This window comes from Aspergillus fischeri, genomic scaffold, assembly GCF_000149645.3.
Source record: "Aspergillus fischeri NRRL 181 1099437636265 genomic scaffold, whole genome shotgun sequence".
Taxonomy (NCBI): Eukaryota; Fungi; Ascomycota; class Eurotiomycetes; order Eurotiales; family Aspergillaceae; genus Aspergillus; species Aspergillus fischeri.
The window spans coordinates 728147-751171 of NW_001509761.1; the positions used below are offsets into that span (position 1 = coordinate 728147).

Genomic DNA, 23025 nt, shown 5'->3' on the forward strand with positions numbered 1-23025 from the left:
CAATCGTGAGGGTGGCCGTCCAGCTCCAGCACTGACTCGCGTGCAGGAAACATTGCTTGATTCGGAAGACATGAAACAGGAACAGGGTCATCGCTTTTAACTAGTAGCCTAGATCAGAGGGATATGCGAGGTTCGAATAAGAAAGGCTAAGGTCGAAGGACTGTGGGTCAGAACTTGTTTAAGAGCGCTTGATGTTTATCATTGGAATAGACTTGTCTCCGGGCGCATTTACGCTCAGTCGACATTGACAGATAATACAGGCCATGACAATGTATAAGAGGCGCAAAGGGCCCAAACATCAAATCCAAGTACTCTCTACCCGGGGGCTATGATGATTGTGAGATGGGCTTCCATTACAGGTCGTCCGGAGTCTACATTCGTCCAAGGAGCGATAGAGCGCTATCATCTTAAAGCTAGCGTGAAGTATCACTCTGTCGCTCAGAGCACCGAGTTCTATAATTGATATTGGGCTGATACCAGTGGTGGTTCACTACAATCTTCGTTCTGTCTTGCTCTAAGATACGGTGTCTGCAGTGAGATTGCAGGAGCTTGACTGCCTCTGAGTAACACCTGCATGCGCGACCTGATATTCAACAGGTCCTGCACTCTGATTGATATATTGCAAGACAAGACCAGCAAAGATAAGGAGTACCAAGACCACTGCACGTGCTGTTTTGTGCTGGTGCAGTCGGATCATCGTTGTGTCTGTCTGGAACTCTGGATGATATGAGCAATGAAATTCAAGTAAAGGACCAGTAGGAGCGTAGGAGCGTTACGGACATAAGGCTGTCTAGCGCGGAATGCCTGAAGACTTGGTCGAGTCTAATGCGATATGGCATTTTCCTCTTTTGACCTATTGGGGTTGCTCTTACTATTGTGCGTCAGCACTAGCCTTCCTGGTATACCGGAACGGTCACAAATGAAACATCTGCAGCTGACTTTGGGATCAAAGAGTACAAGGATTGATGATATAAAGTTCTGTTGAGATCCCGGATGAGATTAGATTCGGCGATCTTCTCTTCTCTATACCCTGCCAGAACAACAGCTGCAAGTCCCTGCAACATGCCAGAAACCATCCAGCCCATCAAAGTCTGTATCCTGAGTTTCGAGAAAATGGACCTGGTCGACTTCGCCGGGCCACTGGAAACGCTGTCGCATGTTCGAGGCCCGTCTGGTGACCGTTTATTCTCCATCACAGTCGCCGGTCCCAGCGGCGAAATCACCACCCTACAGGACCTGATCATCAAACGGAACATCAGCTTCGAGCAAGCCACGTCGTCCCTCGCACAGTTCGACGTCCTTATTGTCCCCGGCGCAAGCTATCTGGTGACGAAGGAGCTCTGTTCTACGGACTTTCCAGTTATCCAGATCATTCAGAAGTTTTCTTCTCTGCCAAGGGATGAATCTCGAGTCCATCCTTGACTCCTTCTCTCAGTCTGCAGCGGGGCTTTTTTCCTCGCTTCCGCAGGCATTCTTGCGGGCCGACGCGCGACAACCCATTATACAATTATTCCAGAGCTAGCGGAGCTCTGTGCAAAGTATGGGCAGACTGAGATTGTTCGAAAGAGGTTTGTCGATGCCGGCTTGCTGGATAATGGGGTGCGGGTCGTCTCATCTGGTGGGATTTCCAGTGGCTTTGACGCTGCGTTGTATGTTGTGGAGGTTTTCTGTGGCTTGCTCTGCGCCGAAAAAGCGAGTGACGTGCTGGACTATCAGTGGAGAAGATCGGAGGGATTGTTTTAATAGTCAGACGATTAGAAGTTGATGAACGTTGTTTATGAAGAATGGGTCACAGCAGTGGTAGATCTCCATCCTAGTTGTGGCCTTTCCCTGATGTGGGGAGGCATTCGGCTATAGGAAGCGGAAACTGGGATATATATTCTCTAATCATGCCTCTTCTGGTTGTTATTGATGTAGTACTCCGGGAAGTTCTTTTGCAGTGTCTCTGACCCATCAAGGAAGCGCACCGAAAATAAATGGACTAGAATTGATAACCTTAAATCCCATCCAAATAAAATGATTGGTTACGCGTAATCGCTTCCAAGTTTTGTGTTTATTGATTGACAGCGGCACATGACGGGATGATGAAAGCACGCGTTTAACACTGATAAATGATCGACCCGCCACGGCCCACGACACCATACTGTTCCTCTTCAGCATCAGATCTCAACACATCCAACAGCGACATGCCTCGCCTCGACGATAGCACCGAAGCGCTCCTTCGTGCAGGCCAAAGCGCCCAAAGTACGGTCAAGCGTGCTTGGGATGGCTTCGTCGATTTCGCCGTGCGAGACAACGTTCTCGAGGTCGCGTTAGGTTTGATGTAGGACTGTCCTAACCTCTCTAAAAGCAATTGACTGACAGCGTCTAGTATCGCCCAAGCATTTACCAAGGTGGTGACGTCTTTCGTCTCCGACATCATTCTTCCCATTGTTGCTCTTCTTCCATTTTTGCATCGCAACATGGACGAGAAGTTTGCTGTGCTCCGACGCGGGCCGCATTATGTCAAGGAGAAAGGGTACAATACCCTCGAGCAGGCGCAAAACGATGGCGCCCTGGTACTGGCTTATGGGTATGATCCCCAGCAAGATTACCTGACAACTCATATGAGTTTGTTGAGCTGACAATGTGACAGCGCATTCCTTGAGACAGTGATCAGCTTTCTCGGTGTCAGTCTTACATTGTATGCGATCGGGCATCTCTACACGTGGATCTCCCATGACCAGGTTATCAAGCAAACAGTGCGATGCAAATACTGTCGGAAGTACATCAGTGAGAAGGTATCTCCCTTTCTTTCGCTGTGGAAGATCAGGAGTTCTAATGTATTTAGGCATTGCGCTGTGTCAACTGTACCAGCTGGCAGGACGGTCGCGAGGATTCGCCTCAGCAGTAGGTAGACCTTTTTGGGTAGAGATGTTGCTATCAATCAAGTACAGAGAACCAATAGTATAAACATATTTTTATCATTATTCTGCATCTTCTTCTAGTTTGATTTGACCACCTTATTGATATCAGCAGGAATGAGATGACCTGAGATGACCGCATCAATGAAATATTTAGGAATCTATATGAGACATACATGTCTATATAACAAATTATGGCTCCGTCTTTCAACAACTGGGCTTGTGGTTTAGTGGTATAATACCCCCTTAGCATGGGGGTGGTCCGGGGTTCGATTCCCCGCGAGTCCATTTTTTGCTTTTTAATTTCTACGACTGTTTTTTGCCTTCGCAACCTAATCGCCATTTTGGCTTCGATCTATGCTTGGCAATTCATGTCACATATCACGTCGTTTTGCGGCCATTTTATTCCAGTAGACTAGGGACAAAGCTTTTTCTATCTCAGCATGAAAACCATATAAAATCAAGACATAGGGAGCTTCTTCATCGAAATGCTTGAAGGGAGAAACACGATTAGGAGGGCTGAGCAGGCATTCTAGTCTATTCAACATTGTGGCTGTCAGTGCCTATTACACAATACACTGCGGCACCACACACTAGGTCAACTGTTGCATATTCCAAGATCTCAGACAGATGCTAGCAAATCCCGATTCTGCATCAGACGCGCTACGACAAGCAGCAAAGTACCGACTAAGAGGCTAACACCGGAGTAGATAGAAAGCGACAGATATCCATATTTGCCAGCCAGTTCGCCACTGATAGGGATGCCTGCCATTGCGCTGTGTAAAGGTTAGCTTTGCATGTTGAAAGATGTAGGTACATACGAAAGCGATGTAGATGCCATGACAGCACCGATTGATAAGCCCAAGGTGTTTGGTGTGGCAATTTGGGCTGCACACGCTTGTTGAAGGGAGAGAATGGCCTAAAAGGGTGTCAGAATTCTCATGAAGGGACCGCAGACTTGAGAAAGGCTCACTCCAGAAGTAAATCCATATGCGGCGGACCAAATTACCAAGCCTGCAACAGATGTGGCAGTTGTCCAACATAATGCGATGATACCGGATAAGAGTGTCGCGAGAATGCAGATATTGAACCGACCATATCGATCCGCAAGAATGCCCGGAATAATGCGGCCGAAAAGGGACGCTCCATTGATAATGGATATTGTATAGAATGACAAGTCGGCGGAGAAGCCCTGTGCCACGGCATAGGATGTGGTGAAGAAGAAAGGGGAAAACATGCCGAAATAGGTGATGAAAAATGCAAGGCAAGTCACCCGCATTTTGGACTCTCGCAAGATCGAAAATCCTGTTTTGGGAGTACTGACAGGTTCCTGCTCTGGGATCACAGCCTCGTTGGCGTCTGGTCTGTCTGGCAGCCTCTTCGTAGCTGTTGGAGTCTTAGGAGGCCGACAACAAAGACACGAAATGACAAGAAGAGGCATCATGATGAATCCAACGATGCGCATCGTCCATTCAAATCGAATATTGGGCTTTTTCAGGAGCTCGTTAATGACAATAGGCCAGATTACACCACCTAGGGATGAACCTGCAATGACGATCCCCATAGCGGCTCCACGCTTGACCTTGATATACTGACCGACGAGAGCAAGCATGGGGCAGACCAAAAGTGCTAGAGACACACCGAGCAAGATACCCTGTGCAAGAATGAACTGGTAGAATTCCTTGCAAAGCGAGGTCATCATGATTGAGAACACTGTCCCGAATGAGCCGACATAGAGCAACAGCTAAGCGGTCTGTCAGCTACATAACAGTTCAGGAGTAGTATGAGGGACGCACCCTTGGTCCAAAGGCGTCAAGCAGAGGGCCAGACACTACGGACACGGAGAAGACAAAGAAGATGCTGAGAGCCCCAAGCCATGCGATCGTGGATTCAGACTTATTCGCAAGCTGATTCTTCGCATAGTATTCTTCAAAGGCACCAAACGAGTTCAAGAAGCCCACTGTGCAGAAAAGTCCGGTAAAAGAGCCCAGAATGGTCAAGTTCGCTCGTGGTCTAGAAAAATGCCATGAGTTAGTCCGTGGCGCGAAATTTTGTTTTGTGCTGTTGAGTTCTGAACGTACGTGTACTCGCTAGGGGGCTTCTCGTCAGTCATATCGATTCGTGGTTCCGATGCCATTTGGTAAACAAGGCAGCTTGATTGAGAAGAAAAACGATCCTCTTATTGTCGGACAGTGTGACTGTAGTGGCTGCTTGGTACGGTAAGAAGTCCGCGATGGAGCAAGAGGAGACATCGTTTTATAATGTCAGTCATTGCCCCCTTACTGAGCATAATACAGGATAGTCGGAGACTCCACGGACGGACGATATTCAAGGCTGGAAGTGAACAACTGTACTCCCTACTATCAACATCCCGCGCCGTCATGGACAGTCCGCGGAAGCTCCGATGACACAGGGAAGCGACATCTCGGCTTCTTAGACGCAACCACACCCCGTTTAATGTACCAAGTTTTCAATTCCCATCCTATCTCTGAACAAATTCTGCTTGTTTAGTGAGGTGATTTAGCCAGACAGCAACATAATACGTTCTCGACTGACGCGACTGTGGAACACGTGACTCCCTGGTCCGGTCGTCCCTGTGCTCTTTTCACCTGCATCGTGCACTAGGGTGTTTAATATTTTTCTTAGGAAGAATATAGTTAATAGAAAACTATATTCTGGTGTAATGTGCTAGGAGGTAGCTAATATAGCCCATACCTACTATCTACCATAAGTGGTAGCTATATGGAAAGTGCGATTAGAATGGCTTATTTGAGGAAGATACAGAGCTGGGAAAACTACTCCGTACGTTAAAAGTCATTGTTTGCCAGATCATCGTTTGCCTACAAGATTTCACTTTCAGCAAACGCGGACACAGATGTTATGTACCAACCACATACTCTTCTCGTGAGAACTGCGACACTAGGGGCTGAGGTATTCTTCAGAGCTTCCACAATTGCCCGGCCAAGCTTGCCCGTTCCGCCAGCGACTGCGTATGGTTATTGTTGGGAATGGTATTGGAAGAAAATAAAGGGGGTTGATGTTTAGCAACTACAAAGACAAGGGAGGTCGCCTTTGTATAGTTCTTAAAGCACCACAGCCATCGTAGCGGAAGGCTTCGATTGCAAGTGTGGGAATATGCTTCTGTAAGCAATGCTTAGGAATAATGGTACTGAACTACTGATAAGAGAATTTCCGCACCCGATCCGACGCTACTTCATCAATCTTAATACTGTGATTGGCTGCAACCTTGATATAACCAGAACTTCCAGAAGTTATCGCGGGAGGATTCCTCAGCCGGATGCAATTTGCTTCCGAAGGAAATCCATATTCCATCCTGTTGTCGCACCAATATCGAGAAACTATAGGTTGATGCTCACACGTCTTTTTGATCCGCGTTGACTGGTTAGTATTCCTCAAATATTTCATCTTGGCGGCCCACCTTGATTTGAATCAGCGCATTGTAACAGTCAGTTACCAGCTGTCTATCGGAATTGTTTGTCGGCATGGAGTCTTCAGCAAAAGGCAAGGATTTGCCACTTACTGAACGAGGTAGAAGAACCGCCAACGTAAGAGAATCTTGTCCAGGATTGTGGTCCTCTTAACAGCCTGCGGTAGGCATGTCTACGGTGTCAACAGAAAAAGAAACGATGCGACGGCAACATTCCTCAGTGTACCTCGTGTGCAGACCGCCATTTGACTTGTATTTACCAGGGAGTGAGACGGAGAGGTCGAGGGAAAACGTCAGCGGCCATCTTGAGACCAGCTCTCGTCATCGACTAACTCTACTCCAGAAAAGCCTATTTAGGGAAGCTCGAGGCTCGCGTTACGGAATTAGAGGCTTCTCTGCGCCGTGCAGCAAATGTTCCTGTGGGGTCGGCGAACAATACCATGGCGTGGGCAGAGGAACAGCCTGAGTCTACTTTATCAGGTGCGGGGAATTCATTCACCACTGCCTCCCACAATGAACGAAGGCACGAGCCTATTTCTTGTGAGCCAGAAGCAAGGTTCCCTGGGCCATCGATAATACCTGATGGTTACGAGAGGAAAAATTCGGCTCTTAGGGAGAGGTTGTTCAGAATGTTTCCGGAGCAAAACACGAGAAAGCTCAGGTTGGAAGCAAACCGCGGCCCTTTCACCAGCTCGGTCTTTATCCAACTCCCTCCAAAATCCCAGCTTCAACCCATGTTTGAGGTGGCCTTTACTGAGGCCAATCACGTCCTACCGCTATTTGATGTCCCTGTCTTAAGGGATCTGGTGGAACAACACTATTCAGACCCTACAGTTCCACCAGGGAAGCAACCTGGACGCTGGGCCATGTTGAATGCTACGATAGCGGTCGCGATTCAGCTACGGACCGCCAGGGGCTCGTATAGCGAGATGACGGAACTGTCCTGGCACTTCTTCAAGAACGCATTCAGCATGTATTCAGTCATTGCCCTACGAGCGGCAGACGTTTTGGGCCTAGAAGCGCTTCTTGCCATGGCTATATATACGCAGGGATCGAGTGATGTGCGAACAACGTCCGTTCTCGTGTGTGCGGCCGGACGTCTATCATTGGCGTTTGGACTACACCGAAGGGAATCTTACTCGGTCCTTGACCCTGCCGCCGCTAACCGCCATAAGAGGGCCTTCTGGATCGCATATATACTCGACAAGAGCATATCTGTGAAGACAGGGTTGCCCTCTGTATTTGAAGACGATGCGATAAATATCGACTACCCAGATCTGCTTCTGTCTGCGTCTGCAATGGATGGAAACGTCCCAGGAACTAGCATGTCAGCCTCTGGTTTTCGATTGAAGGCTGAACTAGCGAGGATTGAATTCAGCGTCGAGAAAAGGCTCTACTCCGGATCGGCTGGAAGGCAGAATGTACATCAGCTTCTGGACCTTGTGGCGGAGCTTGACCATCAACTGGAGAATTGGAAAGCGAAGCTTCCGTCGAGTTTTCAACCTGATCGTATTGTCTGGTCAACAATGCCAACAGTCAAGGAGCCTATCATCCTATTACATTTTGCTTACTATTGCACCCTCAGTGAGATTCATGGCTTTGCAGCACACCTTAACCAGGAAGGCGATATTAGTGCAATTCGACAGGTTCAGTCGTCAAGGATGATTCAGGCATCGGCAGCCGCACAAATAATCCATATACTGCAATACTTGCCTTGTGAGCAACCTGGACATCTTTGGTACGTATTTCTCCTGGGTGTGCAAAATATCATCCTTCTGATTGCCTCCTAGGTATAGTCTATGCTATCCTATATCTGCCTGCATCACTCTGGTGGCGATAGTGCTTGAGAACCCTACCGATGCACAAGCACATTCCCACACACGATACATTGGTCATCTCGTCAAATTCCTGACAAGGGTCCAACAAGACAAGCTCCTCGAGGTACAATTATTGCTGGATTTATGCTCCGAATTTGAAAGACTAGCGCTCCATGCCATTTCAAAAGCAGCAAACGGCAGGGAGACTTCGACTTCACCAAGCGTTAGTACCGCCTCAGGTCTTCAAGGTTATGGGCAGGTAAGTTACATTGACAATCAAGATGAGGGGAAAAAAGCCCTTTTTATTAACTATGGCGCAGAAAATTTTGTCTTATGCCAACGGCAGAACTAGTAGTATGCAGCTTGCAAACGGGCTTATGGGCAACATACCCCACCTATGTTCCATTGCTGCCAGGACCTTTTCTGGTCTGATTCCTAAACTGCAGTTATCTCCATCTGCAAGCCTACTTTCACCATCGTCGTTAAATCCAGAAACGTACGGATTCACTTTTATGTAGATTCGGATGACGACCAGTCTATGACATTGTGGAAATGGTACAGCTTAGTCAATTAAGTGTCCTGATTTTGTTTCGTTCCCACCCTGTCGGCAGGCAGGTTTAGATAAGGGTGAAGCGGGACACTGGCGGTCTATGCAGTTTCTGACTACATCAACTAAGAGGCTAAAAGCTCCTTGACTCGTACATGGGAACTTAATCAATTCCTAACAATTCGGTTGGACTTGGATTCGAAATTCACCAGACAAAGGTGCTCATGGTGGCCCCGAACAGCTCCCAGGATTGCGTCCTCTCACCCTTGTCGTTCCCAGCCGCTCCAGAACCGATTAGGAAGGGCATGAAATGCTCTGCTTTGCCAGCGGGGTGGGCCTCATAGCTTTGAGGAAATTGCCGCCATGTTCTCAGAATAGCGGACCTCTTGTCTGCATCCGAAATTGCAGCAACACGCTCAAGCTCAGCTTCGAATTCTTGCGTGGACACGTCCACTTTTCCATTCCCCATTCTTTCTGGGAGTGCCTCCAAGACTTTTGCCAGATGGTGATATGAGGAGCCGCTGAACAAGAACACATAACCTTCATCTCTGAATCTTTCCATGGCAGCACCGTATCTGAGATTTCTCTCTGCCTCAGACTCATCTGATTCTCCCTTGAGTATGCTCATTTGGATGACAGGCAAATCTGCTTGTGGCCGCATGACGATCAAAGGTACAAACACCCCGTGGTCCCATCCTCGTTCAGTATTCAATATTGGCTGGAATCCTGCAGCTTGTAAAGTACTAGCGATCCGAGCTGCTAAATCAGGGTCTCCTGGCGCATCGTATCGGTATTCGAATGCCTCCTGTGGAAGACCAGGTGTGCCAGCATAGTCATAGTAGAGCTGTGGATTGGGCGTTGCAGATATATGAGGGTGTGTCGTCTCCCAATGGGCAGTAAACACGATGATGCCGCGGGCATTGTCGAGGATGTGGGCATGGGATTGCAAAACGTTGATCAACGGTCGTTGGTGGTCGTTTCCCATAAGCACATAGGGGCCAGACCCATGGGAAAAGAACATAGCACGCGCCCTTTCGGAGCCACCCATCGCGTTGATTTGAACCGAAGATGGAGTATGGAAAAGACCTCGGATTCCCAAGCACTATGCGCTTGGATGCTTAAATACTTTGAATTGTACCATCATCGGATGCAAGAGCTCCCGAGTTTCAAGCAGAGAAAACTCCGGTAAGCTGCACTTTGCGTGCACAAACACTTCATAGTCTTCATTGCCGGGGACAACATTTCCGATTGTGGGCGTGGGCAATTTGCTTCCGCAAAGCAGTTGCTTAGAAATAATGGTGCCAATGACAAAGATTGCGTTGATCGACAGAAATAACGTGATTGGCTGAGCAGATTATTCATGGATGATCGCCTCTGCGGACCTGACAATAAGTTCCGTAACCATGGGTACTCGCGTTAGTTAAACTCAAGATGAGGATTTGTCAGTCGGAAGCAATTTGCATCCGGGGTACGTATAGAAGTCCGGGGTCCGTCTTCTATGCGTACCCAGATCAATACCAGCAGCTGGAATTCCTAGAACCTCACTCACAGCTCATCCTGGTTTTCATGAAGCATTTCAAACAGAATCATTCATTGCTGCGCTGAGGATGGCAGCACACATACTAGTTATTGGAGCTACTGGTGAGCCATTTCTGTTACAAACGATGTTTTAGGTTGACTTTCTCAACTTGTGATAGGGCCATCAGGCTTAGAATTCTGCAACGCCGCACTTTTGCAAGGGCACACATTAACTCTCTATGTGCGAAGCCCAGCGAAGCTTCCTAATGAGATACGCAACAGTGCAAATGTCTCAATTGTGAAAGGCACTCTGGAAGATATTGCTAGTTTCCAACGCACGGCAACTTCCGGTCCTACAATCTTTGTCTCATTTGCAGGGCCTGTACCAAGGTCAAAAGGAACGGTACGTCAAAGGATCAGCGTACTCTGTTACCTTTTGAATATACATGTTGACTGAGTGGTTAAGCCTGTGACCGATGCTATGAAACGCATATTTCCTATTCTGGTGGAGAGTCACTATGAGAGGGCAATGGTTCTTGGCACATGCTCGTATCCTGCACCACAAGACAAAGGCAGTCTTAAGTGGAAAGCATCGGTTATTCTTATCAAGATCATAGGCGGGTCTGCTTATGACGAGTTTAGGGGGCTTGGTGAGTTTGTAGCATCCCAAGATGTCTCGCAACTCAAGTGTACTTTGTTCCGAGTGCCGTTTTTAACCAATGGGCCCAATGCACCTGTCACGGCTTCATATACAGGAACTGGAGACGATGGTATGTTCTTATCTAGAAAGAGTTTGGCGACCTGGGTATTGGACCATATAACCGGGGACTCTGAGTGGGTTGGCAAGGCGCCTGTACTGTCCAATTGAGCAAGCTAATGACGTTACGGCATACGCCTGTCTTTGTTGTCGTTTTACTGAAATCCAATGAATACTTAGAATGCTGTAGCTAAAATCCAGAGGTCAAGCTCATGAATTGATGGTCTCTCCTGATCAAGGATCGTCATCCTGTAGGAATCTGCCCGATGTACTTTGGAAGACTAAAATATAGAAAAGCGGATGGTACGGCTCAACCATGGAATACTAACGACCGGGATTGCTAAATGCCCCTTTCCTAAGAATTCTAGGTTATAGGGACAGCTACTGATTAATCCCCCGTCGCTGTGCAAGAGTTAGTTCTGGATACAGCTTTCAGAAGATAGCCTTTCTTTCCTCCCGAAGCATTGAAGAATCGCCATCACTCGCCGCCTAAGCTTCGTCGACCTTGGTCGATAGTGACACCCGATCTCCCTCGTTTCTCAGTGCAGGGCCATGGTCAATCCCTGGACCAGCGACAAGTCGCGCCAGAAAAGCTGCAATGCTTGTGTCCGCAGCAAACGGCGCTGCGACAAGCGAACTCCGCAGTGCACTCGTTGCGCTGAGAGAGGCTTATCTTGTCTTTATCCCAAGAACCCCGCGGCATCTGGTTCGGACAACTCTACCACACACGCCGTGGATGTCGACTTCGAAGATCTTATCATCGCACCTGATGAACGGTCCATAATTCCTGGCGCCGATTTTGAATTTGGCAGCCCCTCAGTACGTGGGCCTCCTGTGATCCAAGAGCTGTTCGCTTCCAGTGCTGCTGACGCGGAGAACTCTCAGATGCCACTCGTCGGCCCAACACCCTCATTCGACCTGTCCTTTTTAAACTTCGACAACCTCACGAATTACATGACAGACACACCCCAACCCTTTGACATGCAGCCGTGGCACGCTCTAGCGATCCAGGTCCAGACGAGTATGACCGCGATATCCAGAATCTCCGGCTCGCCACTGCACGCTAATCACCGGTTTCCCGTAGATGAATGTCGCGACGTTTCTGTAAGTTAGTTCCTGTCCTTGTGAACTGCGTAGTCCATCATTATGCTTAATATTGCCTGCGTTGTCACCTGTTCTACGCCAACTTGAAAGTGCAATTCTATCTCAACATTGGAGCGCCCTTCGTCACCATCGAGGCACTATTATGACTTATACTACGCAACTGTGAACCCTATCTAGTGCTTGGCATGGCTCACTATTCATGGAACAGGAGGACTTCCAACCTTGGAGGCTCTACCAGTCCGACTCCAAGATCGGCCTCATGACCAAATCAATTAAGGAGATACCTAGTGTCTTTGTCCGAACTAAGGAGGCACCTTTCCTCCACCGCCACCTCTATCGTCAAAACATTCCGCGCTCTATAATCACCCTGTACGCCGCAGTGTCTGCATATGTCGCTCACAACGACAGCAATCGTGACTGGGCCCTGCGTGTCCTCTCCGAGGGAGTCGATGATCTCCTGGCGGTGCCCAAGGGAGCTGCACACAGTCATCATCATCACCCGACGAGACAATCGCACGAGTCGACGACCACTACGGCATTGCATGCTCAGGCTCAGGGCCCGGCTGATGTGGGGACTGGCGCGGCAAATACAGTATATGAAAAACTAGCGAACACGCAGGCTCTCTGGATGTACCAGGTTTTGAGGGTGTTCGATGGGGATATCGGGCTCCGCTCCCAGGCAGACCGAGATATGACTATTCTCGAAGCATGGCTCCTCGAGCTCGAACAATACAGAGACAACTTGGCAGAGATGTGTCTCCTGGAAGAAGCCGAAGTGAGGCAGAGGGCTCCCATGTCTTGGGAGGTATGTTTCTAGCGCCACTTATCTGCTTTTTAATGGCCACCCTGACTGATTTGAATACTTATGCTCCAGAGTTGGATTATCAACGAGTCCCTCCGACGGACAATCCTCATGGGCTACACATTTATCGCCTTCTATGCACTGCTCAAGTGGTCGGGTTGCAAGGACACCACCATGCCTGACCCGGGACATTTTGTACGCGTGCACCGATGGACGGCATCTGGCTCCCTCTGGAGGGCTGATAGCAGTCCCGCCTTCTTCCTCGCGTGGCATCGACAACGGCAGACATTTGTGCAGAACTTTTTCATCGAGGACTTTGCCAAGGTGGCTAAGCCTGTGGATGTCGATCCCCTCTCATGGATCATGCTTGCTGCGTGAGTCTCATACCCGTCCTCTTCCAACAGTCCCCAAGCTTCTCGTCTGTGCCTTACTAACTGGTCTTGTTCGCGTGTAGCTTTGTAGGTGTTGCGACGGTAGAACAATTTATTATCGGGGATGGTGCATCCCCTCTTCATCCATCTACCACATCGTCTTTGTGACCGATTTAAAACTCCCTTTTTGCAAATTCAAAAGGCCCATCCACTAAGAAGTCTAGCCCTCATATCTAGCAGTGGTAGGACAGAGGGGGGGGGGGGGGGGGGGGGGACTAATAGGGAGGCTTAAGACGCATGGCGATGATGGAAAAGGGTGAAAATAAGCTCCCTGTTTCCTTTACTCATATTGGGCAGGATATCCTGGGGCCCCTCTGCGCCGCGGATATGCTGCTAAGCGGACAGGTTGATATATGTGTCACGCTGGCGAACTACCGGATGGACAAGTACACACAACGAGAGAAGGTTGAACAGCACAAGCCCCTGCCTGTCATATCACAATCCTGAAACCAGCATGAGCATGCATGAGCCCTCAATGGATCCTAAAGATTATCCATGGTCTGCATAGTCAAGTCTGTGTCCCAACGCAGGCTGTCAGTGATCCTCGGGATGTGCGCGCACAGGTGACTCGTAGTGCTGGCTGAGGGTGAAGAAAAGTAACGGATTCTAGCGCAGCACGGAACAAAGGTCCACTCATAACGATCCGTGACACGGCCACTCCATTGCCGGACGAGAGCCAGGACAAAAACTTACAGATGGATCTGGAAGGTCGACGCCACCAATCTAGCTGATGACTCCTAGCGGCGGAGATTTGCAAACAGAGCATTTTCTAGTACTTTGCTGATGAATATCGGTGCAATCTCCACCAGATTTTAATGCCATACCAGTCTCATTTCCACCACATCTCGCTAGTTTTATCAGGCGATAGTTGATCGAAACGGCATCTCCAAGGAGCAGTGCTGGCCCATTATTTGCCTGGAGCAGAACATAACTGCGGCCAAATTCGTACTGGCTCGTGGAGACTGCGGATAGACTGCGTCTATGCGTCCTATAATCTCGCACCGAGTTGACATGATTCCACGTAGTTAGAAGACTATAACAAAGTTGCTAAGTTCATGGCTAAGTGCCCTAATGAATCCAGGGAAAGATGGCACCGGATCGGTAGCGTAGTGGCCGAGTTCCGCCAATCAACATTTGACCATGTAACTAGCCGTTGGATGAACGGCCCTTTGATTCAGACGAAAGCGAGAGAGTGGTGAGGACAAGGGCAACATTGAGAATACAGGCCTCCAAAATCGCGCATATAGTTCTTACCGAGATCCGGCGGAGGCTTTGCGGAGTTTGATGTGGGTTCGACATGTTATTGCGGAGTTGGCACATGTGATGGACCATGCTAAGGTTTGTAGTAGGCCTATCACTGTCTTTCCCTTTGGGATGTGCACAGTTTGCTTATAGCCTTGTACCCTAACTATATATCTCCTTGAGTGTCAACTTTCAGACTCCAGAGTCTCTATTCGAGTAGAGTACTCAGCCTCAACCTGTCAAAACAACCATGTCTTCTACTATCACCTTGCCGCCAGGCTTCGCCTTCACCCAGACAGTTCACAATGCTCCCTATCATGCCATCGCGCCGTCGCGGCCCGAGCTCTCGCAGGCAGGGAAGACCGTGCTCATCACAGGCGGCCACACGGGCATAGGGTATGCCATCGCGCGGGCTTTCGCCCAGGCCAGCGCAAAAAGGCTTATCATCATCGGCCGGCGGGGCAACTTGGTAGCCTCCGCCGCAACACGCCTCGCATCCGAGTTCCCCTCCACTCAGACCGTAGGGCTCAGATGCGATATTGCCGACGTTGAGTCCGTTGATAGGCTGTGGAATTGCCTAGCAAGCGACAATACTTTTGTCGACGTCGTGGTGCTTAACGCAGCCAAGCTCTCAGCGCAGCCTATTCTCGACCTAGGCAGGGACAAGGTGTGGGAAGAGTACCTTATCAACGTACGGACACACCTTGACTTTACCGAACGGTTGTACAAGCAGCCAGATGCGAAAGTCCGCCAAAAAGTGAGCGCAGACCACTGTATTTATTCAGGTGACTTGATGCTGACGAGGGCGGGCAGGCACTTATCAATTTGGCTTCTCTTGCGATCCACGAGAGTAAACTCACCGGCCAGTACCCGAGCTACGCAGCCACTAAGAGTGCGGGGACAATGCTAGTGCAGCAGATCGCTAAGGACGTCCCTCCGGAAGAGCTCCAGATAGTTAGTTACCATCCTGGCGGTGTCTTCACAGAACTGGCAGAACTCGCGGGTTTCGAGAAGGATGACCCTCGATGGGACGATGGTAAGTAGCACGCGCCACTTTGAAGATCTGTTGAATGTATGCAGAGAACGCTGACAGTGATGCAGAGAATTTACCAGGGCAGTTTGCTGTGTGGGCTGCGTCTCCAGAGGCAAGGTTCTTGCATGGGAGGTTTGTATGGGCAAAGTGGGATGTGACAGAACTGCTCAACGGGCCACTAAGAAAGCGGATTGATGAGGATGACTCCTTTCTCAAGGTGGGTGTTGTGGGGATTGAAGAATGGGAGCAGTCACAGAGGCCTCCTAGAGTTGAAGGCATATATGCACATGATGGATGAGCTCTATTAAGGCTAGATTGTGCTTTACACCACTAAAAATTGAAAAATAAATTGTGTCTTTTTATTGCAGATTGGAGACGTATTTTCTGTCCAATGTCAATCTTCCTAATGGAGGTGCCGGCTTGACCTGTGCGAGAAAGACATCTTTAAGTAGTAGATCCCCTTACTCAACTCTCTTAGATCAAAATCGACCTGCACCTGGTCTGTTGATAGTAAGAGCATCCATTTACCAGCCAGGGGAGAGAGACGTTTGATCTAACAAACTACTGCAAATGAATATCTCAATTAGTACCTCTGTAGGTAAGTACGATAGATCACCAGTGATCTGTGCCACCGGCACCGCCTTCAGGAGCTGGCACTTGGCAGACTGAGAGAGAGAATGGAATGATTAGTTGACGTGATACTCATACTATCTAAGACTGAGGCTATCTACGAGGCAGAAGAAGATGGTGTGTATTACACTAGGTTAGAATTAGAAGTGTAGGCGAAAGACTCCAAAGCAGGAACTGTAATCTACGCGGCGCTCTTTCCAATTTTTCTCCCAGAAAGGGTTTTTCGTGGTTTGCCGAGGCCTAGGCGATTCTCGCAATAGAGTGTCATTGTAAGAGCTTCATATGGCCCGGTCCACAGTCGCGGAATCACGTTCGTGCGATTATCATACATGCCTCTACTAGTCCACAGCGTGCCCACCACCCAGTCACCCAGCCAACCAGAGAAAAGTCCATATAATCCCACTTCCCACCCCCCATTTCCTGCCACTTTTGTCCTTGCTGATTGATAAACTGGCTATAAGGAGCGTAGACGTGCTCAGTGTATGGCACGAAGGAGATTTTCTCGGCCTCGTAACCGCACTCCACGAGTAAGTCAATGTATTGCTGGCGGGAGAGTACATGGCAGAGCGGTGTATCAAGGAGACGGAATGAAATCCATAATTTCATCCGATCCCATATAGAAGTATTTTCCACTACCAGATGGTCGGTGATCGCGACGGATGCATGCATGTTATTTCTAGCGTATTGTAGAATCGCCTTTCTCGATGGCCGAAAATCGGCGAAAGTATCCACGGCGACCAGCCAAGGATTCTTCAGCGATTTCACATTCCGGTGGATGTCTTCGCTCCAGGTGTTGGGCCTGGCAGCGTCAGCATGGTAGATACGGTACTTGATGTCGCAGTTATGAGCAGCCGCTTTCTGGGCCTTTTGCAGTCTCGAGTCCGCCACCTGGACCTGCATTGGGCTGATTGTCAGACCGATCCACGTGCGACACACATCCGTATAATGCTTTAGTAGCACCTGGGCAGTCTCAGCACAACCACAGCCGACTTCGACAATCGAAACTTCTTTCTGCCTCGAGATCCCAGACTCATCCAGCAGTTTGCGAAAGAGCGCTTCGCACGCCTGTGACGAATGAGTGGCTTTCTACGGACGTATATCAGTACAACCATTCGAACTTGAGAGGTGCCACTTATCGCATACTTCCCAATAGCCTAGGTTAACCCATAACGTTTGGGGCTCCAGATCCGCGTTAAACCACAGGTTCTCCATGCCATATGCGAGATCGGCGCTTTTGCCCTCAATCTGACATTTTTTGTTCATGGCCTTGCGGCGACTGACCATATGGCCAAGGAGGGGATTTGAGGGGGAGTGGTAGACCGGTAGTACATATCTACAGAGCATTGCCATAACAAAGCCGATAGCATAGCTGCTGAGAAAGAAATAGAAGGGCAGGCTGTTATCGTTGCTCACATCCTGAAACAAATAGGTGGCAGCGAGCGCACAAGGAACTGAGAAGAACCCGACGATATAACGATACATCGTGAAGGATGAGGAAATCAGCGTCGGTCGGTTGGAGCAGATCCACTATCCGTACGAAGCATCTCCTCCGAGCTATTTATAATGTTGGATTCGATGTGGGCTGCTTCGCCAAGAATGGCTGCAATGCGTGTCCCACCAGTCATGCTACCATACATGCACTGGATTCCCTTGGGTTTCAGGCCAACTACCACTTCATTATTGATAGGCGAAGGTTTCTATGTGGATATTAAGGGGCAGTCGAAGACTCTATCTCTTAATTCCATGATCAATTTGTTTTCTTGATTGCATTTATAAGATCCTATCCGTGCAATGATCCATTAAGTATGCAACTTATACTTAGTTTCTCTACAGTTAACAAATAGTCGTACAACTGCATAGGGTTTTGACGCCTCGACATCTCGAAACATAAGGTAGTTTCGGGCGCAAAAGAAAGATGTAGGTGCCACCTTACCTACCAACCCAGCGGTTGCGTCCTTTATGAATGCGGCCGACCTTTACGAATGCGGCGGTTGCGACCTTTACGAATGCGGCCGTTGCATCTGGAAACATTCAGGATTTTAACTCCTCGCCTTGTAGCTTTCACAGCGGAAGTGGACGATTCCAACTCCTTGCCTCGCAGATGCCATCCATCGCCTCCACGCAACGATGGGACACATAGGACCCAGAGATATGCGCGATTATGTCAAGGGTAAGGACACATACTTTAACAGTACCCCGAGAGCTTAGGTATCCTTTTTCATGCAGAATATGTCATGGGTGTATATGTGCGTTTCACAGTGGCTGATCATCGTTATCTTGCAGGAGACGACTTTCCCAGAGACTACGTTGCGACCCGTGGCATACAAAATGTGTTTGACAGGGCAAGACGTAGATCCTGCCAGTCATTGGACCCGACAGTGACAGCTCTCAAAGACACATTGGAGAGCGACAAGAGCTTAAACGCCCTCTGCCGATCCATGTTCACCGAGGGAAAGGAGTTGGTTCTCGCGAACAGGGCACATCCAGGCTACCTTGAGATAGATAACATTCCGATGCTGATGCGACTCTTGGACTCCATCATGGTGACCTCTCCAGAATGGGAAGACCTGGATGTGCCAGACACTCTGGGCGGCCTTCCGTTTAATCTTGTCTTGATGGTTTTGATGGAAACGCGCAGTGGCCAGCGCTTGTTCAGGCATGATCGTGTCAACCAGCATCTAGGGACAATCCTTAGAAAATGGTCCCGATTCCTCGAGTCACCAGAGTCAGTCTACGTACTCAACTCGCGAGATGGATGGCTGTCCGCAGTTGCAATTGCAAGATTAGAAGAGATAGCCAATCGTCCCACGGGAGACAACAAAACCTTTATCGACATTTTCGACTGTCCCGATCCGTCAAACCCAGACACCCTTGGATTTTCGTCTTGGGATGCGTTCTTCACACGTCGGTTCAAACCGGGGATCCGCCCGACACCTTCTCGACATATACTCTATCCTAGCGGAAAGGCGGCTGGGGCTCCAATTTTGAACGCTTGCGAGTCGACTCCCTGGCACACCACTTACCAGTGCTCGCTGGAAAGCAACATCATCCTCAAAGGAAAGTCGCATTCCGTGTCCTCGATGTTAGGGAACAGCACACTTACACAACATTTTGCCGGCGGCACCGTCTATCAAGCCTATCTGTCGGCCTTGAGCTATCACCGCTGGCATTCCCCTGTAACAGGAACAATCCGCAGAATCCTCTCTCTCAACGGGAGCTACTTCTCCCAGCTTCCCATGTCGGATATCCTGGCCATGGAAAAGTCGCAGAGTTACCTAGCTACCGTTGCCACGCGCATGGTAGTTTTTATTGAAGCTGTCGATCCTCGTGTTGGACTCTTAGCCTTTGTGGCAGTTGGCATGGGGGAAGTGTCATCCTGTGAGGCGTCGGTCAACGAAGGGGACCATGTCAAGGCCGGGGACGAGATTGGATGTTTCCACTACGGAGGGTCCACACATTGCCTGGTGTTCAGGGGAGGAGTAGATGTACGCTTTGAGCCGCTGGCCGAGGATAAACAGAGGGACTACCCTATCCCTGTGAGAAGTCTTCTGGCTCGTTGTTTTGTGTAGTCACTAGATAACAAAGTTATCTTCAATCTGTGCTATATCTTTCAGTAACTTGAATGCCTTTCTTGACATCTGAAGGATCTGTTGTGAATTGAGGCTCGATCAAGTAGACAATAGACTGCCGTGTACTGATTCTATTCCGTACTGAATCAGATTGATTGAAAATCACCTGATATTCAACTTGTATGCAAACCCTCATGTTTTCAGATGACAACCAATCTTCCTCTGACATACAAAAGGATCCAAGGCCCACATGCCCAAAGAACTGAATTATGCCACAGAAAAGCAGCCTTAATTAACGGATCTATGAAAGTCTAGAATTGTCGCTGCCTAAGTCCTTCATTCTGCTTTCTGAACACGCAATGTGTCATGTGGGATCGTCGAGGCGACGGCTGAATAATCAGTGCCGCAACCGTTAGTTAACTTATGGCTGGTCGACATTTTCCGGTATTTCCGGGGAGGGATCGACATACCAAAGATGCCAAATCAGAAAGGGATGTTCAGCATGCAGCAGACAACACACCGGAAGCGTCGGCCGCATGTCTTGGTTGGGAGGTCCCCTATAGTGTTCTAGAGAGCGGTGCGATTGCGGCGAATATTGGAAAAGACGTACATAAGGGCGCAGATACGACCAGGATGAACCGAGTTTTAGGTAAATTTACCTTTTCGTCAAGCTTAAACCTTCATTATCTGGTTTGCACATTGAGTTAACGTTCTCTCATGGCTCAACAACACTTTTACGAGGCTGGCACATGTGCGCAGGGCAGATATTACTGCGATGGTCTGCTCGGGAGTGAGTCGCAAGTTGACTTACCATGGAAAACCGACACGTACATCAGCAATATAGGTGGGGAGAAACTGCGCGAACGCCCAGAAGTGTTGGCCGCCGCGGCATGGTCAATCGCCGGGAGTAAGTGGTTTTACAAAGAAGAATTGGAGTTCCAATTGGTCTCGGAAAATACGCAATCAGAACTGCTGTTACGGACGTGCGTCGCACCAGATCTAGACGTGAGCAGTCTGCTGGATCAAATCCGGAAACAAACAGATATCGATAAGCAGAGAGCTTTTTCAAAGCCGGAGTTTTCCAGATTTTCGATTGTTTATCAGATGGGTATAGAATACCTCCGGTAGGCCTAATATGTTGGAAGAGGAGCTGACTCTCGCACAGACTCCACCGAGCCTAAAGGCGACGGAACCATGGTGGTGCGGTTCAACGTACAAGACTTCTTCTTGCAGATGCAGATCCAGTTTTCAAAGAAGAGATTTCATCCAAAGGAGGCTGAGAACTTGGCTCATACCCTACAGGTTATCCTCCAACAGTTAACCAACATCTCTATCGAATCTACACTGTTAACGGAACTGAACCTAATAAGTCAGCAAAATCTCAGAGAATTGTGGGAGAGAAATTCGACCGTTCCCCCAGCAGCTGAGAATCTCGTGCATAGTATGGTCCACCAAAACGCCCAGGACCGACCAGATTCCCCTGCGGTATGCGCATGGGATGGATCCCTCACATATAAAGAGCTGGATGACCTGTCAACACGCCTGGCGCTTGGTCTAGCCCGAAAAGGGGTGGGTAGAGGCGTGGTTGTGCCCTTGTATTTCGAAAAGTCGTTATGGATGCCAGTTGCAATTTTGGCGGTCATCAAGGCTGGCGGAGTCTTTCTTCAACTGGCAAATTCGATACCCAAGGGAAGAATTGAGGCTATATTGAATACTGGGAACTCACCATTTGCGTTGGTTGGAAAAAATACGCCGGCTTGGATGGGAGACATTATGCCCATGCACACAGTTGAGGAAGTGATGGAATTGGCGGAGATCATTGACTCGCCCTTACCAGAGTGTTCAGGAAACCAGGACGCTGTTCAACTATTTACATCCGGAAGTACTGGCACACCTAAAGGCATTGTTTGGACACATACTGCGCTGGCCACGAACTGTGAGGAGATAATGAGGAAACAGTCATTTGGGCCCGGTACTCGGCAGTTCCAGACGGCATCGTACGAATTTGATGTCAGTATGATGGAATCTATTGCTATTTTAATTTCTGGCGGATGTCTTTGTATCCCGCAAGAGAACGACGGCGTGCATTGTTCCCCTCGGGCCCTTGAGGCACTACAGGCCAACTCGGTCTATCTCACTCCTACGTTGGCTCGAAAACTCGATCCCGACAGTGTCCCCAGCCTGAAATACCTGGCGCTTGAGGGAGAGGTCTTGCCCAAGGATATTGTGTCTAAATGGGATGGGAGATTGACCATGTATAACTTCTATGGTCCGGCGGAATGCCCCCATGTGTCCGCATGCACAATCGACCCGGATACCTTCGAAACCGGGTTTGCGGGGGCCACTTCCGTCTGCCTTCGGTGGATAGTGGATCCGCACAATCACAACAGCCTTCTACCCGACGGGGCTATTGGGGAGTTACTCGTGGAGGGCCCAATTCTCATGGATCGCTATATTGGTGGCGGCCCCGATGTAGCAACTTTTGTGACTCCAACGTGGCTGCTCAAGGGCTGTGGCGATTTTGCAGGACGCCAGGGACGATTATTCAAGACAGGCGACCTGGTCCGGTGTAAGCCGGATGGCGGCCTGGTCATCCTAGGCCGCAAGGACACGCAGGTCCAGATCGGCGGTGAACGAGTGGAATTGGCTGAGGTCGAATACCATGTGCGCAAATTCCTGCAAGGCAGGGCTGGCGTTGCGGCCGAGATGATCACTCCAATTGCCAGTCTGAAACCAATACTGGCGGCTTTTATTGCCATCGGTGACGAGGTTAACCTCCCCTTAGGCGCCAGTCTTCAAGCTCTCACTGTCGGCATAAATGAGAAACTCGCGCAATATGTCCCGCGTACATTCATCCCTGAGGTGTATATACCAGTGGATACAATTCCATTGACAGCAGCAGGCAAGACAGACAGAAAAGCACTACGCAAAATGGGCGGTTCTATGACTTTGGATGAGATATCCCGGTTGCAGGAATCCAGGTTAAAGAACTAGAATGAATCAGAACCGGATATGTGATTTTTCTGGGTTTTCAAACGGTCTGATGGACATGAATCGTATATTCCCGTATATCTGCCAATCTGCCTGTAGGGTTGAGTCTCCCATTGCGACGACGATCATCCCAATTACTTAACTATACCTTATTTCCTTTAAGGAAGCTATTTTTAGCTCCCTTGCATCCACCTTATTCCTCTAATCCTATAGGGGTATGTCTCACTGCTAGG

General features: G+C 49.1%; 10 protein-coding genes and 1 non-coding gene across 11 annotated transcripts, besides 2 other annotated features; 8 read left to right on the forward strand and 3 right to left on the reverse strand.

Moving 5' to 3' along the window:
• Positions 1-1062: 1062 nt before the first annotated feature.
• Positions 1063-1743, forward strand: NFIA_003210 (uncharacterized protein; the record flags this gene model as incomplete). Its single annotated transcript, XM_001258863.1, has 2 exons — positions 1063-1342; positions 1469-1743. 2 exons carry the CDS (start codon positions 1063-1065, stop codon positions 1741-1743), a joined length of 555 nt encoding a protein of 184 aa, XP_001258864.1.
• Positions 1744-2186: 443 nt separating this feature from the next.
• On the forward strand, positions 2187-2893 carry NFIA_003220 (MscL family protein; the record flags this gene model as incomplete). Its single annotated transcript, XM_001258864.1, has 4 exons — positions 2187-2323; positions 2372-2572; positions 2636-2780; positions 2864-2893. 4 exons carry the CDS (start codon positions 2187-2189, stop codon positions 2891-2893), a joined length of 513 nt encoding a protein of 170 aa, XP_001258865.1.
• A 226-nt stretch (positions 2894-3119) lies between these two features.
• Positions 3120-3191, forward strand: NFIA_003230. Its single transcript has one exon. It is a non-coding gene; the product is annotated as a tRNA-Ala (tRNA).
• A 334-nt stretch (positions 3192-3525) lies between these two features.
• On the reverse strand, positions 3526-5040 carry NFIA_003240 (putative MFS monocarboxylate transporter; the record flags this gene model as incomplete). Its single annotated transcript, XM_001258865.1, has 5 exons — positions 3526-3679; positions 3725-3822; positions 3877-4647; positions 4700-4916; positions 4985-5040. 5 exons carry the CDS (start codon positions 5038-5040, stop codon positions 3526-3528), a joined length of 1296 nt encoding a protein of 431 aa, XP_001258866.1.
• A 1751-nt stretch (positions 5041-6791) lies between these two features.
• Positions 6792-8141, forward strand: NFIA_003250 (fungal specific transcription factor domain-containing protein; the record flags this gene model as incomplete). The annotated part of the gene is made up of 1 exon (XM_001258866.1): positions 6792-8141. The coding sequence occupies one exon, from the start codon at positions 6792-6794 to the stop codon at positions 8139-8141; it is 1350 nt and encodes a 449-aa protein (XP_001258867.1).
• A 779-nt stretch (positions 8142-8920) lies between these two features.
• NFIA_003260 (DODA-type extradiol aromatic ring-opening family dioxygenase) lies at positions 8921-9763 on the reverse strand (the record flags this gene model as incomplete). The annotated part of the gene is made up of 1 exon (XM_001258867.1): positions 8921-9763. One exon carries the CDS (start codon positions 9761-9763, stop codon positions 8921-8923), a length of 843 nt encoding a protein of 280 aa, XP_001258868.1.
• Positions 9764-11542: 1779 nt separating this feature from the next.
• Positions 11543-13274, forward strand: NFIA_003270 (Zn(II)2Cys6 transcription factor domain-containing protein; the record flags this gene model as incomplete). Its single annotated transcript, XM_001258868.1, has 3 exons — positions 11543-12094; positions 12303-12899; positions 12969-13274. 3 exons carry the CDS (start codon positions 11543-11545, stop codon positions 13272-13274), a joined length of 1455 nt encoding a protein of 484 aa, XP_001258869.1.
• Positions 13275-13519: 245 nt separating this feature from the next.
• Positions 13520-13541: a microsatellite.
• Positions 13542-14819: 1278 nt separating this feature from the next.
• NFIA_003280 (SDR family oxidoreductase) lies at positions 14820-15900 on the forward strand (the record flags this gene model as incomplete). The annotated part of the gene is made up of 3 exons (XM_001258869.1): positions 14820-15326; positions 15383-15605; positions 15671-15900. The coding sequence occupies 3 exons, from the start codon at positions 14820-14822 to the stop codon at positions 15898-15900; spliced, it is 960 nt and encodes a 319-aa protein (XP_001258870.1).
• A 638-nt stretch (positions 15901-16538) lies between these two features.
• On the reverse strand, positions 16539-17516 carry NFIA_003290 (uncharacterized protein; the record flags this gene model as incomplete). Its single annotated transcript, XM_001258870.1, has 2 exons — positions 16539-17318; positions 17376-17516. 2 exons carry the CDS (start codon positions 17514-17516, stop codon positions 16539-16541), a joined length of 921 nt encoding a protein of 306 aa, XP_001258871.1.
• Positions 17517-18202: 686 nt separating this feature from the next.
• Positions 18203-18250: a microsatellite.
• Positions 18251-18466: 216 nt separating this feature from the next.
• NFIA_003300 (putative phosphatidylserine decarboxylase) lies at positions 18467-19801 on the forward strand (the record flags this gene model as incomplete). The annotated part of the gene is made up of 1 exon (XM_001258871.1): positions 18467-19801. One exon carries the CDS (start codon positions 18467-18469, stop codon positions 19799-19801), a length of 1335 nt encoding a protein of 444 aa, XP_001258872.1.
• Positions 19802-20518: 717 nt separating this feature from the next.
• On the forward strand, positions 20519-22795 carry NFIA_003310 (AM-toxin synthetase; the record flags this gene model as incomplete). Its single annotated transcript, XM_001258872.1, has 2 exons — positions 20519-20909; positions 20967-22795. The coding sequence occupies 2 exons, from the start codon at positions 20519-20521 to the stop codon at positions 22793-22795; spliced, it is 2220 nt and encodes a 739-aa protein (XP_001258873.1).
• Positions 22796-23025: the final 230 nt, after the last annotated feature.